Source organism: Mobula birostris, chromosome 3 (assembly GCF_030028105.1).
Source record: "Mobula birostris isolate sMobBir1 chromosome 3, sMobBir1.hap1, whole genome shotgun sequence".
Lineage (NCBI taxonomy): Eukaryota > Metazoa > Chordata > Chondrichthyes > Myliobatiformes > Myliobatidae > Mobula > Mobula birostris.
This window is the reverse complement of record NC_092372.1, coordinates 119,717,723-119,735,238: the sequence shown is the minus strand read 5'-3', so window position 1 is coordinate 119,735,238 and position 17,516 is coordinate 119,717,723. Positions and strand designations below refer to the sequence as shown.

General features: G+C 45.9%; 1 protein-coding gene across 6 annotated transcripts in view; it reads left to right on the top strand.

Annotated features, from left to right (window-relative positions):
• The window catches only part of LOC140195242 (DENN domain-containing protein 2C-like), a 164,566-nt gene that overhangs the window by 42,857 nt on the left and 104,193 nt on the right, over positions 1-17,516 (top strand). For 4 of the 6 annotated variants that reach the window (XM_072253264.1, XM_072253263.1, XM_072253265.1 and 1 more), the window contains exons 2-3: positions 11,801-11,893; positions 14,519-15,616. In XM_072253264.1, the coding sequence (XP_072109365.1) occupies positions 11,832-11,893; positions 14,519-15,616 (1,160 nt within the window). In that variant the 5' untranslated portion in view covers positions 11,801-11,831. Of the gene's footprint in view, positions 1-5,214; positions 5,260-11,800; positions 11,894-14,518; positions 15,617-17,516 lie in introns of all 6 variants that reach the window. The other 2 variants (XM_072253266.1, XM_072253267.1) reach the window with 2 other exon arrangements.

The window sequence follows — 17,516 nt, the reverse complement described above, 5'->3', positions numbered from 1 at the left end:
CATTTGACCTACCACAGCCAGTGGCTTAGAAAGTATTGGTTTATTATTGACACGTGTACCAGCGGAAAAAAACCTTGTCTTGCACACTGTTCATACAGATCGAATCATTCTAATGCATTGAGGTGGAGCAAGGTCAAACTACGATTCAGAATAAAGTGCAACAGCTACAGAGAAAGTGCCGTTCAGGTAAACGATAAGGTAGATTGTGATGTCCAGAGTCCATCTCGTCAGACAGGGAAGAACAGCTGAGGAAATGGAATTTGGAAAGGCCAATTCCCATCCGGGAAACTCATCCACTCTGGAGTTGAGCTGGTTCCAGTTTCTCCTTGCATCTATATTCTTAGCTGTCAGCAAAAATGAGCCATTTATGCATTGCAGCTACTTGTCTGTAGTGTATCGCAGTTGACAAAAGCTTTTCTGTCCAAACATTTGGTACCAGTTTCAGCAGGCAGTGAGGCGGTGGCTGCCCTACGGCTAATGTGGAGTTAGGAATGTTGGCACCAGCTGAATTGACTGGGATTGCGTTGTTGCACTAGGATGCCTCGATATTCTCATCCCTATTCATGAAGTGGCAATTAATTCAGGCATTTGATCAAGTCACAAAGCATGTTGGTTAAGGTTCAGAGCTGATGCTTGAACTTCCTTTGTTCTGCTGTGATCATAATTTAGTACTATGAGGAGCTATGATTGCCGAGCAGAATGTAACTCCAGAGGGAAGCTGTCCTTTTACAGGACTACAGATGAATGTGTGTGGGATAAATTTAATGTGCAAGTCAGCAGTCCTGGCTTCTGCTGGTGCTCAGTGTGGTTTGCTTTGAGAGTCTGCCTCCATTCTGTCTCTGGAGAAAGTTGCAATTGTGGCAGGAGATTCCACAAGGTAAATGTGAAGTGAGAGATCAAAACGTGTGCATGGGCTGTAACAATGTATTGGTAATGTCTGAGCGCAGGGTCTGGGGAAACCCGGGTAGCTCTGAGCACCAGCTGGATGTAGTCCAAATCTTCACTGACACGAACTGTACAATAGGGCTGAATCTTTAAGCTGGTAATTTTGTTCATAATAGTGTGATGATTAATGCTCTTGGTGAAGGATGTAATGTTATGATCATACATATTGCTCAATATTAGACTGTGCAGCAACGTGCACTATACATTATTACATATGGTAGCTTGACAAAAGTATTCCACACTCAGCAGCACAAATTGTATAGTAACATGTACGTTGTGTAAATTGAGGTAAAGTATATTGTCAGCAAATCTGACCTAGGTTTCTAGTGGTGCATTGTATATAATTGCACATTCAGTACTACACAATAATGTGTGTATGGAATTCGCACTACATTGTGCTGTCCTCTGGTCATGCATGCGTGGCTATTCAGTAATAATACACATTTTATCAACTTTGGTACAATACTCACTACATAATTTTTAAAAATAAACTATACCAGAAATGTCATACCAATATTCTAAGTCGAACCTGACCAGAGGGCTTAAAAAGAGGATTTTCATAGCAATCATAGAGTCCATTCTCACATACGGATGTGAGACGTGGACACTCACCAAGTCTCTAGATGGTTGCTATACACAAATGCTCCGGACGGTTCCTGACGTGAGTTGGCAACAGCACATGACGAACGTCGAGCTCTATAACGACCTACCGATGCTCTCCACTAAAATCGAGGTGAGAAGACTGCAACTAGCGGGGCACTGTCTACGCCACCCCGAGCTACCTGCCAGGCTAGTCATCATATGGGAGCCCAAGCACTGGAGGATGAACCCTGGGCACCCTCCCAAGACTATGGTCAACACGCTCCTAGAAGACAGCGGCGCGGCTAATGTAGATGAACTGAACACACTGATGAGGGAGAGGGAGAAGTGGAGAGTCCGTCATCGTGCCTGATGCCAGCCCCCTAGGCCTGAGTCGACGTAGTAGTAATATTCTAATACAAATATATAAAAATGAAGTTTTGTGTATTTAATATTTCAGTAATATTTAACAAATATTGTAAACATATTTGGTACAAAGTTCATTACAGGTTATATGTAGAAATATGTGAATGGCATATGTCTTAAGTGCATGCTTTGCTAAAGTAAAATCTAAATGGAGACACATTATCCCTATGTCTTTGTTTAGGATCTGTGTTTTTCCCTTGATCTGTTTTAGAGTTACAGAACATTAACAGTGGCAACGAGCAAGATTTAAAATAAACCCAGGACGACTACCTACCTGTTGAAGCTCAGTGAGACATTAAAGTTTAAAAAAAGCACAGCATGTGTTTTTTTTCTTTGAAAGGGGGAGAGTAAGACATTTGAGTTTTTTAAATAAAGGCAGAAAATGGAGGAAATTCATGCATGAACAGTGAGTACTGGTTGATAAGAATAATAAACACAATAATAAATAAAAGGAGAAATCACTGGGTATGGTGGAAAGATAGATGTGTTCCATTGCACAAAAGATAACTGGCTGTTGCATACTGAACAATTTGAGAAGTATTTTGAAGCAACTGAAATAGCTGAAGAGAAACAAGTACCGTTTTTGCTGAGTGTAGTTGATGGAAGAGCATACAGTTTTCTTGGAAGTTTGACTGCTCCAACCAAAACAGCCTAAATGAGCTTTAGCTGATATCGTGAAAGTAATGGAGGAACATTTAGAACCAAAATCATTGTTGGTTACAGAACACTTCAGGTTTCATAAGCAGAATCAAAAGGAAGGGGAATCCATTTCAGCTTATGTGGCTGAATTGAAGAAATTGAGCATTGCCAGTTCAGAAACCAAAAGCTGCTCCTAAATGACACAATTGAAATCACTGTATCAATAGAAACAAGGCAGACGCAATTGAGTTGCAGTCGGGAATGAAAATGAGCATGAACAAAATTGCCAGGTCTATACAGAAACACAAACACGAGGAAATCTGCAGGTGCTGGAAATTCAAGCAACACACACAAAATGCTGGTGGAACGCAGCAGGCCAGGCAGCATCTATAGGAAGAAGCACAGTCGATGTTTTGGGCTGAGACCCTTCGTCGGGACTAACTGAAAGAAGAGATAGTAAGAGATTTGAAAGTGGGAGGGGGAGATCTGAAATGATAGGAGAAGACAGGAGGGGAAGGGATAAAGCTAAGAGCAGGAAAGTTGATTGGCAAAAGGGACACAAGGTTGGAGAAGGGAGAGGATCATGGGGCAGGAGGCCTAGGGAGAAAGAAAAGGGGAGGGGAGCACCAGAGGAAGATGGAGAGCAGGCAAGGAGTGATTGTGAGAGGGACAGAGAGAGGGAAAAAAAAGGAAAAAATATAAATAAGGGATGGGGTAAGAAGGGGAGGAGGGGCATTAAGGGAAGTTATACTTTGTATTTGTATCTTATTCCAATGCTTTGAACTGCTGCTGGATTATTGCTGTGAATGGCCTAGAACAAAAGAACTTCTCATCAATCTTTGGCTCAGTCTTTGAACACCTCTGTGATTAAAATATTGTGCTATATTTATCTACTTGCCAGTTGTTCACCAAGCAGTCACAGATTAACCAAATAGAAATACTATCTGTTGTCACTATTATGAAAAATAATCAATAATCAACTGCTATTCTCTAGGAAGCGGGTGTGATGAAGGTGTTTGTTATTAGTCAGAGTTTGTATCTTTTCTGCAAGAACTTGAACACTGGTTTGCAAATTGGAAAAGGTCATGGGGTAAAAATAAGAACTCACTAATTTTATAAACTGAAATCTTGGTGGCCACGTGGAAGTAACCATCAGCAGACTTAGTGGAACGAGGAACATTTGAAGGGTTTCAACAAGCAACTGGATGATAAATAAGGTGAGGGTTGAGGCTTAATGCTCATTTGTGCAGATCCAGTGTTACTTCAGTCTGAATCTGCTGGGGCATCAACAAATGTTCTGAGTTTGGTTTAATTGCACTTAAAGGAATTGGGGCCACCTCAGTCATGGCTCCCACTCTGGTACCAGTATGGTAATCTTCTGTGGAAAACCATCGGTGCAGGGATGAGATGAGGAATATTGGCTCTGACGTCACTTAGCAATCTGAATACTACTTTGGGCTAAGAGGGTCAAACTGGGGGTAGATTGCATGATAGCTCCTCGATTATTGATGTTCAAGCAACGATTCATCTAATTGATATGTTTACAATGATTTTAAAAGGGGAAATAGTGACTATTTACCTCCTAAAGGAGTCTAGAACAAGGAGACATAGCTTTTGAGAAACAGTTGGCCTGTGTAGGAAGTTTTCAACAGTGTTCAGTGAAATCTCTTAACTATCTCTCCAGTCGATTCATGAAGCAAGGAGTGAGTGGATTTGGAGAGTAAATTTACCTGAGCCTATCATCCCTACGGGGTCATAGGCCACTGACAGCAGCATGCCAGAGTCCTCTGTTCTGGGCCAGTCTTTCACTCCCAAGTGAAGATCCTTCCTCTCCCAGAGAAGAGGTCTTTGGAGCATCTGTTGATGTTTCTGTAGCTCTTGGTTTTTAATAGAATGTGGTTGCTAGCCCTTTGTCCAACCCCCCTGCTCTTGCAGCTGGACAGATTTAGGGAAGTTTAAAGCTGAGGGGTTATTTTTTCAGGAAGGGCAGGACCATGGTATACAGTGAGAACCAAATGCAGATTAGCTGTGCTCTGATCAGATAGACTAGGTGTGCTCCTTTTGAAATAGTGTGTTGTTAAAGTTTGTCTGGAAACTCAGTAACTTGATTTTAGAGAGAAGGGTAGGGCCCAGTGAGTCAGCACGCTAACTACATTCAGCCCCATAAAAGGTGACACCTGAAGATTAGACCTGCTCTGTTTTTCCAGTTGTTTTGCTGGATTGCAGTCATGTGATTTCCTGAAGTTGTCTCCATGGAAATGCCAAATCAAAAAGGGCTCTATTCTGATTACCTGTGGTGGTGCTGCCCTTGCTGGTTACTCAACAAAAAGTACTCACAACTTTTCTTGCATGATCTGTCCAGATAACTTGGATACCTTTGGTGTGGATCCAGTCACCACTTGATTTTAATCATATTGAAGGCAATGCTGAAAAGGTGGATATGATCTTTCAATTCTTCGTTCTATGTTGATGGTAAATTTAGACATTTTGTCAGAACGTCATCATTTAATCCCCAGCAGGCAGTAGCCAACATATTGGATTTAGCTGCTGACTTACTTGGCATTGAATTGTTGTGATGAAAAGCTATCAATGCAAAGCACTAACAATTTCTTCCTCCATAAACAGGATCACCGGCATGAAATGTGTTGATATGTGGCAGCGGTACAATGTGTAAGTAATAGAAACCGTAAAATACATTAAGAGTGCATATGTACATAATTTTTAAAAGTTCATGGGTTCAATGTCCATTCAGAAATCTGTTGGTAGAGGGGAAGAAGAATATGTGGCTTCAGACTCCTGTGCTAGCTCACTGATGGTAGCAACGAGGTGTTAGGGGTCGTTAATGGTGAACGCCATCTTTTCCCAGCATCACACCTGGATGTCCTGGATACTGGGGAGGCTAGTTGCTATCTTGCCTTCTTTGTAACTGCATCAATATGTTATGCCCAGGATAGGTCCTCAAAGATGTTGATACCTAGGAACTTGAAATTACTCACTCACTCTCTCCACTTCTGATCCCTCTAAGGACTGGTGTGTGTTCCATCATCTTTACCCTTTCTGAAGTCCACCATCATTTATTTGGTCTTACTGACATTGAGTGCAGGTTGTTGCCACGACTCCGCTCAACTAGCTGATATCAACTATCTCACTCTGGTACACCCTCTCATCACTATCTGAAATTTGCTAGTAATAGTTGGTGCTACTAGAAAATTTATAGATAACATTAGAGCTATGCCTAGCCACACAGTCATGGGCGTAGAGAGAGTAGAGCAGTGGGCTAAGCACACATCCTTAAAGTGCACCAGTGTTGATTATCTACAAGGTGGAGATGTTATTTCCAGTCTGCACAGACGGCGGTCTTCTGATGAGGAAGTGGAGGATCCAGTTGCAGAGGGAGGTACAGAGGCCCAGGTTCTGGAGGTTTTTGATCAGATCTGTAGGAATGATTGTGTTGAACACTGAGCTGCAGTCAATAAACAGCAGCCTGGCGTATGTGTTAGTATTGTGTCCAGGTGATTCAAGCCGTGTGAAGAACCAATGAGATCGCATCAGCTGTAGACTATTGTGGTGATGGGCAAATTGGGTCCAGGTCCTTCCTTGAGACAGGAGTTGACTCTAACCATAACCTACTTCTCAAAGCACTTCATCACCGTAGACATTACTGCTACTGGACCATAGTTGTTAAGGCAGCTCACCCTGTTCTTGGACACTTGCCTTATCTGCTGTATACTTCCAGCATTTAGTTTTTATTTAGAGGACCAGAGAGCAGTGTTGGGTCAAGGACAGGACAGAACAGGCACTGTTATCCATGTTTGCCTTAAGGCCTACGATCATGAGTCATTGGAGCATTCAAACTCTGAGCCCGTGAATTTTACTTGACATAAATAAACCAGCAGAGAAGGTGGTTTGGTTTCAAAGGAAGTGGGCATTTTTGCATTTCGAGTAGTTCTTGAGTAATCAAATGTTTGTGCAATAGTTGTCCTCATTTTGGCAAAGACGCTTGTGGCAAAATGTGGAATCGCATGGAATTTTACCAGAGAGGAATGGATTATTCAATTCGTGTTTGAGTCTCTTTCAACCTTGCTACATGCCTTTCTGATGTTATCCTCCCCAATTTCTGTCAACACCACCACACGTACCACTTGCACTTCTATTAAAATGGTTGCAAATCACCGTACTTAGCTCGTTGCTAGTCTTCATGCTTTTTTTAATCAAAAAAAAAGACAGCTTGTGAAATTGGCACTGGTATAATGTCTGTTGTCGTGCTGTAGTCAGTGGGAAGGGTCATTCCATACCAGCAACTCTGAAAAGACAGGCAATGCTAGGATTGTTCCCAGAAACATTGTAAGCAGTTGCCCCACCCCCATCCAGTCACCTCCTCAAGTCCTCACTTAAAGCCTGGGTAACAAAAATATTGTTTTGTTACCCTTGTGTTTTAAAGGCCCCCCCCCCCTCCGATTGTTACACAGTTTGAGATGGACTTATGTTGGCAGTAAGCACCAATCTTCCTTTCCACCTCCCTGTATTTCCATCTGCCCCCCAATCCCGCCAGCATGGGTGTAGCCCCACCTTGTGCTGCCAAGTTCAAGTTAATGAACTCAAAAGTATGCGCCAGACCCAAGGGCAGCTTTTAACCCACTTTAAGACAAAACAAATAGTTCCTTAATACAGCAAGATGGACTCCTGACCTCACAATCTATCTTGTTATGATCTTGCACCCCACTGTCCACCTGCTCTGCACTTTCTCTGTAGCTGTTACACTTTATTCTGCAGTGTTACTGTTTTACCTTGTTCTATCTCAGTGCAACACACATCAAAGTTGCTGGTGAACGCAGCAGGCCAGGCAGCATCTCTAGGAAGAGGTACAGTCGACGTTTCAGGCCGAGACCCTTCGTCAGGACTAACTGAAGGAAGAATGAGTAAGAGATTTGAAAGTGGGGGGGGAGGGGGAGATCCAAAATGATAGGAGAAGACAGGAGGGGGAGGGATGGAGCCAAGAGCTGGACAGGTGATTGGCAAGAGGGATACAAGAGGATCATGGGACAGGAGGTCCGGGGAGAAAGACAAGGGGGGGAGGGACCCGGAGGATGGGCAAGGGGTATATTCAGAGGGACAGAGGGAGAAAAAGGAGAGTGAGAGAAAGAATATGTGTATAAAAATAAGTAACAGATGGGGTCCGAGGGGGAGGTGGGGCATTAGTGGAAGTTAGAGAAGTCGATGTTCATACCATCAGGTTGGAGGCTACCCAGACGGAATATAAGGTGTTGTTCCTCCAACCTGAGTGTGGCTTCATCTTTACAGTAGAGGAGGCCGTGGATAGACATGTCAGAATGGGAATGGGATGTGAAATTAAAATGTGTGGCCACTGGGAGATCCTGCTTTCTCTGGCAGACAGAGCATAGGTGTTCAGCAAAGCGGTCTCCCAGTCTGCGTTGGGTCTCGCCAATATATAGAAGGCCACATCGGGAGCACCGGATGCAGTATATCACCCCAGCCGACTCACAGGTGAAGTGTTGCCTCACCTGGAAGGACTGTTTGGGGCCCTGAATGGTGGTAAGGGAGGAAGTGTAAGGGCATGTGTAACACTTGTTCCGCTTACAAGGATAAGTGCCAGGAGGGAGATCAGTGGGGAGGGATGGGGAGGACGAATGGACAAGGGAGTCGCGTAGGGAGCGATCCCTGCGGAAAGCAGAGGTGGGGGGAGGGAAAGATGTGCTTAGTGGTCGCTCCCTACGCAACTCCCTTGTCCATTCGTCCCCCCCATCCCTCCCCACTGATCTCCCTCCTGGCACTTATCCGTGTAAGCGGAACAAGTGCTACACATGCCCTTACACTTCCTCCCTTACCACCATTCAGGGCCCCAAACAGTCTTTCCAGGTGAGGCAACACTTCAACTGTGAGTCGGCTGGGGTGATATACTGCATCCGGTGCTCCCGATGTGGCCTCTTATATATTGGCGAGACCCGACGCAGACTGGGAGACCGCTTTGCTGAACACCTACGCTCTGTCCGCCAGACAAAGCAGGATCTCCCAGTGGCCACACATTTTAATTCCACATCCTATTCCCATTCTGACATGTCTATCCACGGCCTCCTCTACTGTAAAGATGAAGCCACACTCAGGTTGGAGGAACAACACCTTATATTCTGTCTGGGTAGCCTCCAACCTGATGGCATGAACATCGACTTCTCTAACTTCCGCTAATGCCCCACCTCCCCCTCGTACCCCATTTGTTACTTATTTTTATACAGATATTCTTTCTCTCACTCTCCTTTTTCTCCCTCTGTCCCTCTGAATATACCCCTTGCCCATCCTCTAGGTTCCCCCCCCCCCCCCCCCCCGCTTTGTCTTTCTGCCTGGGCCTCCTGTCCCATGATCTTCTCATATCCCTTTTGCCTATCACCTGTCCAGCTCTTGGCTCCATCCCTCCCCCTCCTGTCTTCTCCTATCATTTTGGATCTCCCCCTCCCCCTCCCACTTTCAAATCCCTTACTCACTCTTCCTTCAGTTAGTCCTGATGAAGGGTCTCGGCCTGAAATGTCGACTGCACCTCTTCCTAGAGATGCTGCCTGGCCTGCTGCGTTCACCAGCAACTTTGATGTGTGTTGCTTGAATTTCCAGCATCTGCAGAATTCCTGTTGTTTGCGTTCTATCTCAGTGTGCTGTGTCTGTAGAAGCAGCATGCAGCACAAGCTTTCCTCTGTTTCTTGGTACATGTGACAGTAATAAACCCATTCCAATTCTAATTTGGTTGAGATTCCGATATATACATGCATATCAAAATAGACAGTGAAATGTATCATTTGCATTAACAACCAACATTCGCTTTGTGCCGTGCTGTGACATTTAATGTGGGTGATCATGGTCTTTCCACGACTATGATTGTTTTCTACAGAAGTGGTTTGCCGCTGCTGCCTTCTGGGTCGTGTTGTTATACGCCAGGTGACCCCGTCATTATCAGTACTCTTCAGCGATTGTCTGCACCCGAGGATGTGCTAGGGGCAGGCCAAGTACATCCTTGTTGCCTCTCATTCCAACGTAGCATGCCTACAATGCTCGGCAGAACAACACAGAACACAACAAGCAACAAAACAACAACAGCAAAACAATCCCTGTTCTTGTACTTGGCCTCCAGCAGACTGGTGGATTTGCAGACATTAGGCCTTCGACTTCCCTAGCAGACCTGGAATTCTGGCCATTGGGCATCGACCCCTGAACTTCTGATCAATCTCCAGACTTCGATCAGGACTTCTGATCAACCTTCAAGCTTTGGTCTTCAATATCGATCCAGGGCTTGCCGATGGCAACGAATGAGGACCCAAACTCCGGATTTGCCGATGGCGGGACCCTGCACACTAGGCCTGGCCTTGCTGAGGCACAGGTGCAATTGAAGTACTTGCAGTCACATCACAGGCATGCAGGTACAGACGCTCAATACATGCAACAAATTAAATCTGGATGTTAAGTTGTGGTCAGTGTAAGGGGTCAGCTTAGGGGTACCTCAGTTATCTGTGTCCAGCCAGCTGGCACATTCCCTTACAGTGCAGTCACTGTTTGGTTGTTGGTGTCCTGGGAGTTATGTCAGGGCTAGCACCACCAAGCTGGATTCTACCTTGTCGGTTTTTGGGTGGAGACTACTGAGTTCTGGAGATTATTTTAAAATTAATGATTGTAGGTGATTAGCAGACCGCTCTTTGCCTGTGTAAAACTTGGACTGCTGTGCAGCCCGAGTCTCTGAATGAACAGGGGTGCTTGGAACCGCAAACTTGTTCTTCGAGTGAAGGCTTACCCGTCCCCATGCGAGCATTAGTGGGCCTCTGTCCCCTGGGTAACTCGCGCAATCTGACTGCATTCAGTGTTGTGCAGGCCCGGCTTGGGTCTCTGGGCTGTGGCTGCTGTCGTTCTGGGTCCTGGTGTTGTACTGTTTCCCCTTGGAGAGGATGAACCACTGCACGACTTCCTGTCACTCTGGCTGCGTCACATCTGGGCCTGCGATGCTGGAGAGGATGACTAGAGGATATGTATTTAGGGGATGTGGTAAGAGTTTTACAGGGGGTCTGAAAGGGACTACTTCACTCAGAGGGTGATGTGATGAGGTGAGTACATAGGATGCACTGCCAGAAAGAGTGGTAGAAGAGGAGTCACTGACAGTGTCAAGATGAGCACTTGAATCACCGAGGCATAGAGGGCAATGGGCCAAGTGCTGGAAGATAGGATTAATATGGATCTGTGCTCACTGGTCAGCATGGATGTAGAGGCCCGAATGGTCTACCTGCATGGTTTATGATATTATAAGACTCTCAGGCATTGCTGCAAAGTCCAGAGAAGGCGAATTCCTGCCCTAGCAAAATTCAACACTCACACAACTTGCGTAGTGCCATGGAAAGCAAGACTTGTTACCCTCGGAGTTCAACGTAAGTTCATGATGTTCTCACTCTCCTCTCCTGCACTTTCACTCGGTCGCCTGTGCTCCCAGCCTCGCCCGTGACTCCCTGTTGGTGAACTAGTTTATGATGTTCCTGGTTTGATTCCTCATTGAGATTTTTATCAGTAGAAGGAAGTGTCCGTTTCAGCAGGACCTGTGTAACTGGATGCTGAGGGTGTGGTCATAGTCACAGTCCATCTTGCTTTCTGCTATTTTACCCTCCCCATGGAGCAGGGTCCATAGATTACCTGTCTCGATACGGATTTGCTCTTCAGTTCCCTGCCTGACCTGATGAGTTCCTCCAGCGCATTGTGAATTCACTGCCTGTTATCAGCCTGTTTTTTGAACGTTGATGGAAGTAAAAGGCAGCGCTGGAGTTTAGACCCAAAACTCAGCGGGTCAGGCAGCACCTGTGGGAGTGTGGGGGTTGGGGGAGTAGGTAAGGTGTAAGTTGTCTTGTTTTTTGTGTTGCAAACTTGTTGCAGGCGAAGGGTCTTAACTCAAACTGTTAGCATCACACTTTCTGTGGCCCCTGATGCTGTTTGACCTGTTGAATCCCTCCGGCACTCTGTTCTGCATTCGTGAATGTTGCCCAGATCTGACTGTACACTAGCATGGGCTTTCAATTGCTGAAGAGGTACAAGTTGCCACTTTTAGTTGGGGACACCTCCTTACAAGAATGTGGCTGCCCTGTTACCACTGCTGCCAAGACGACCTCTGCTTGGTGTTTTATCCTTAGCTGACATTGTTCCTGTTTAAACAGCACTTTGTGTCCTTCCCTTCCAGGTGACCGTGGGAGTTCTCAGGAGATGGAGTAATGAGTAGGAGCAGGCTTGGGACAGCTTCTAAGGAGCCCCTCAATCCCCTGGGTTCTGGCAGGTCAGTTCATCTGAGGCATTGTGCTTTCTGTCAATCTCATAACCAGATTTGTTGCAATACATGGGCAGTGTTTTATTGACTATCCCTCATTCACCCAGGACTGGGGTGGTACTTATGTCGATCACCTTAGTGGGTCAGCAGGAGTAATGGGACAGATTTCCCCTCCGGTGGGGAGTCAGTGGTGTGTTTTTGCTGCTGCAGCTGGTAGATTGTACATTTCAGCCTACTCATCCTGAATTTCAGCTAGCGCAGTGGTGCTGTGGGTAGTCACGTTGCAGTGTCTCCACCCAAACTGCCAACCACCCCTCCTTCCTCCACAGATGCCACTCGACCCACAGAATCTTTCCTGCAATTTGTTTGTTTTTTTTTTGGTGTAGCAAGTAGTTTTGCTGCCTCCTTGGCCTAGGTTGAGTTGTGAACTTTGGTGCTGACTGTGTGTGGAGTTTGTGTGTTCCCCATGTGACTACGAGGGTGGACGCTGGGCGTTCCAGTGTCCTCACATGTTCCAAAGACCTGCAGCTCAGAAGGTGGTTGGTTGCTCTAAAGTGCCCCTAGTGTGGGCAGATGATAGGAGAACTGGGGAATGCTAATGGATGTGAGGGAGATAATAGGCTGCAGGAAGTGAGCTGATGTACTGACGGATGGAATGGTTTCTGGCAGTGTATTGTAAGCAAATTATGGAATAATCTGAGCTGTTGCAGTTTAGTTTCAACTTGGGTCTTTGGATCTCTTGAAACTTTACCCACCAGTCACAGGGTAAACATGTCCCTTGCCCCTCCCATCTCCTCCTTCCAAACCACCCTCAACAATCCCCTCATTCCCACCCCATCCCCCTTCAAGCAATGGCAGCTACCCTCTGTGAAACCTACTGAGCTCGTTCTAACACTCTTCCCTGGAGTAAGCCACAGTAATGATTACTTAAAGCTGAGGAAGGGCCAATTTACATTTTTCTTGTTGCTTTGGATTTTCTGTTGGAGTTAATCACAGTGTCAACCAAAAATGCTTGCGATGCATTCTCTAGGCCCAGAGGTGCATGAGGAGCTGCTCAGGATGATGAGTGAGTAGACAGCAAGTGAGAATGCTTTGCGCTGTGGAACACGGGGTCCTGTGTCATCACTGCACCTCCACTTTTCACCCCTTCCCACACCCCACCCCCACCCTGGGGGCTATGGTGACCTGAAAATCATATCAGCACAAGGTAATATTTCCAAGACGGGACGAAGAGGGGAAACAAATCTCATTCTGTAGTTCCCTGCCTGCCTGGAGGGTAAGGCAGTGAAGGGATGGCAACTCTGATACTGCTGCCTTGTGCACGGATTTGAGGCGGCAGCAGAGAGTTACAGGTGGTCTACATCCCACTGCCCGCTGTGTGCTTGACTTGATATAGCCCTTTACTCTCCTCCCGATGTGGCTACACAAAGTGGGGTGTCCTTGTCGTCCCTCACCAGTTTTTACAGAAAGCATCCTGTCTGGATGTACAATGGCTCGGTATGGCAACTGCTCTGCCTGAGAGTACGGAGTAAAGGACACAGTTCAGCATCTCCCGGAAACCAGCCTGCCCTCAGTGACCTCTGTCTGAATTTCTCAGTACCCCGGTAAAGCAGGCAACATAATCAAAGACCCCACACTGACCATTCTTTCCTCTTTCCCCTTCTCCCCTTCTCCTACCCCCCCCCCACCGCCCAAAGGGCTGAGTATACAGAATCCTGAAAACACAGCCCACCAGGCCCAAAGACGGCTTATATCCTGCATTTATAAGGTTCTTGGATGAACCTCTTGAATGATGAGGTGGACCTTTGACCTCACAATCTACCTCTTTGTGGCCTCGTACCTTATTGCCTGCCTCCTTTGCACTTCCCCTGTAACGGAAGCACTTTATTAATGATGCCGTGTTATTGCTTTTTCCCTTGTACTACCTCCATGCACTGATGTAGTGGAACTATCTTGTAGGGAAGGCATGCAAAACCGTGTTTGTTCACTGTGTGTGTGACGATAGTAATTTACAATTTACGGGTTTCCACTGTTACTTTACTCCCTTCCAGCAGGCAGCTTCTGAACCCCTCCTCACCTAGTATCAATACTTCTGTGCCATGCCTTTCACAAGGTCTAAATGTTAATTCCTGCTACCTATCCATTAGTGTTGTGGCCTCACTGCCTCATTGAGGAAAACAATGTAGGAGATTTGCTGTGAAACTTAGTGAGGGAAGTTTCATCTATTTGAGAAAAAATACAAAATGGAAAGCTGAATGGAGTTCAGAAATGATTGTAAATGTTTTTTTTCTGCTACCTGTCTCCCCATGTACTTCAAAAACTTTGTGTTTCAATATTTTGTCAGTTTCCTGTGATTTTTTTAAAATACTCGGTCACCTCTGTTCCGGTAACTCTGTAGTTTTCCCTCTCTGCTTTGCACATGAGCTGAATGTTGTCCGGCAGATCTGCCAACTCAGATGTTGCTGATTGTCATGTGATCAATTCTTATTCCTTGGCTTCATTTTCCCATTCCCCTGCCAAGTAGTAGTCCCTTTTGACACTGAGCTGCCAATTTTTCCCTCTTGCTATTGCGCCTCTTAGTCAACAGGGTGACTAATCAGGTTTTAATACAGTCATATGTTTTTGTTTTGGCAGTGTCAAGAACATAGTGAAAAAAATCGAAGACTCCCTGAGCCAGAGGTCTTGTACTACAACCAGCAAGACTCTCTGGAAATACAACTGGCCTCTGACCAAGAATCTGGAGAAGGCTAGACCCTCTGAGGTTCCCAAGTTAGAACCACAGACTCCTCTATCGGGAAAGCCAGCGCTCGCAGGGGACATTGGTTCAAGCAGAACAGGGCCAAATGACCCGCAGCTGCCCAGACACAAAGCATCGGGGAGGGGGGTTGCCATTCAAAATGGACAAGCGGTGAAGAATTTACCAAAGAAAATGCACTCATCAGATAGTGCCCCAAATCTTGGCGAGCGTGTTACTTCCCGGCACCATGGCGTGAATATTAAACAAAAAATTTTGCAATGGGAGGGGAAATCCAATGTTGTTCGCAGCCCAAACAAGCAGACGGATGGTGCTTTTCCTTCGGAGCATGAGTGTTCGTTTCCTTCAGATGCAAAAACTGAGAGTCTAGTGGACAACAATAAGAGGGGCCTAGTGAAAGCAAAAAGCCTGGGCCTGGACTTCAGGGAAGGATGGAATGCAAGTGACCAAAAGGTAAAAAGTACTGTTGACAAAAATGGAGGAGAACCGAATACAAGAGTGTTGTCCTCTGTCCTCTCTCAAACAAAGAAACTGGAGAACTTGGCCAAGAAGACTCCAGACTCTGCAAAGTTGCTACCTCCAGGAAATTTTTATACATCGCAGAAATTTTGGAAGAAGATTCAAGACATTCCGCAGGATCAAAATGCAGTATCTGCCTCAGAGCTGAAAAGGAAGCGAGAAAGTTCTAGTTCAACTGAAAAAGACTTGGATTTGTCAAATTTTAAGGTCAGCGATACTGGCACCAGGAATGCAGAGAATGTGTACAGCGCGGATTCTGAAGAAACAGCGGAGTCGTGTGGGATTAATCCCGTTCCCAAACCTCGTCGGACATTTAAGTATGCTGTAGATAAAAATTCTGGCTCTGCCTCTCAAGTGAAGGGGATGTCCCCAAGAGGAAATGCACCCCCACTGCCAACGCACCCACCTCCTTCAGCAAGGACACCTGGGACTGAATCACAACTAATAAAGGCAAAAAGGTAGGCTGATCGCCACTCATTTCCGAGCCTATTATTTCTGTAGAATTTACTGTTTTCAGATGTAGATTGTTACAGATCAATATTGGCTGAAAGATATCAGTGAATGCCAGGCAAAGGTGATGTGATTGCTAAAGTTCCAGATGATTACGTGGGTGGATAATGAGAAAGCTGACAACACCGGTGTGTCACCTTAGTTGGTTCTGTTCACTTATTCTATTTGATTGTTGCTCATTGCATATTCGACCTACATGTTGCATATGGTTTAATGGTGATTACCAGATTTTGAGTGTCAAGATATTTCTGACCCCCTGTTTCATTCTGTTGCTATTAAAGCAAAGATCAGTGTTCCACAAAGCACTTTAGCTATCTTATTCTCCACTTCCTTGTTCCCCATTACAATCTGGCTGCCACAAAGTGCCGGATATCCCAGTGGCTCCATCCATTGCAAAAGGCAGGATGTCCCAGTAGCTACTGTATCTGCTGCTCCTGGTGCTGTCTCCATGAAATCCTCTACTCTCTATCAGTGAGACCCAAGGTAGATCGGGGGACTGCTTTGTCAAACTCTTCCACTCCGTCCACTACAACAGGCGGGATTTCCTGGTGGCTACCCATTTCAATTTGATTTCCCGTTCCCATTCCGACATGTTTGTCCATGGCCTCCTCTACCGCTACGATGAGCCACACCCAGATTGGCAAAGCAACATCTCATATTCCGTCTAGGTAACCTCCAGACTGATGGCTTGGACATCAGTTTGTCGAACCTCCGGTAATTTCTACCCTCTCCCTTCTCCCTTTTTTCATTCCCCAATCTGGTTCCCTTTACCTGCCCATCACATTCCTCTGGTGCCCACCTCCATGCTCTTCCATGGGCCACCATCCTCTCCTATCTTCGCCTATTAGGTTTACCTCCTCGGCCTAACACTTCCCAGCTTCTTAATTCATTCCCCCTCCCCATCTACCCGGATCCCTGCCAACTGGTTTGACCCAACTCCTGCCAGCTTGTACTTCTTCCTCACCCCACCACTTTCTTATTCTGACCTCTGCCCCCTTTCCCTCCCAGTCCTGTAGAAGGGTCTCATCCCAAAACATCTACTCTTTGTTCCCCTCCATAGTTGCTGCCTGACTTGCTGAGTTCTTCCAGCATTTTGCGTGTGTTGTTCAAGATTCCCAGCACTGGTAGAAACTCTTGTTTCCGATACCCTAGGGGGTCCTGTGTTGCAGCTGTCACGTTTTTTCAGATAGGTTCACTCCTCCCAATCACTCCAGCTCCATGGCTTCTACTACTGTCCAGCCCCAGAGTGTTTGCATTCTAGTCGTGGCCTTTTCCGCATGGTCCCCATCTTCGTTCACCTTTGGACTCCTGCCTTCAGCCACCTGAACATTTGTTCCTAAGTCCTTCTACCTTTCCTTTCAATGAGATGGCTCTTCATCTCCTTGACCATGCAGTGTCCCGAGCAAATGACCAAATGCATAAAGGTTGGTGTTATATTTTGCATGAAAACTGGCCTTTTTAAGAATCTCAGGAAGCTTCATTGCATTAAGATTCCCACGTGAATCTAGCTGGTGATTTTTTCATTATGCCATGTTGCAAGGTCCTGGTGTATGCGGAAACCTAGATTGTTTAGCAGTTCCAGTGGATCAGCATGGGTGAAATCCTAGTATTCTGCTTCCTTTCTGGTTATGTGATCTAATGGTTCCTCGTGCCAAGGAGACAGACCATGTCTCCGTGAGTCACTGTTTTGCTAAGCTTGGCTGGGACAGCGATGAGCAAACAGGAAGATTCAAAATTATGAATCTCTGTTCTGCCAGCTCCTGGAATTGTCAATTAGTGGCCTACTTGTCTGTGTTTACTCTCCATAATTGAATAGCCTTCGTGTGCATTCACTAGATGCAGAGAGTC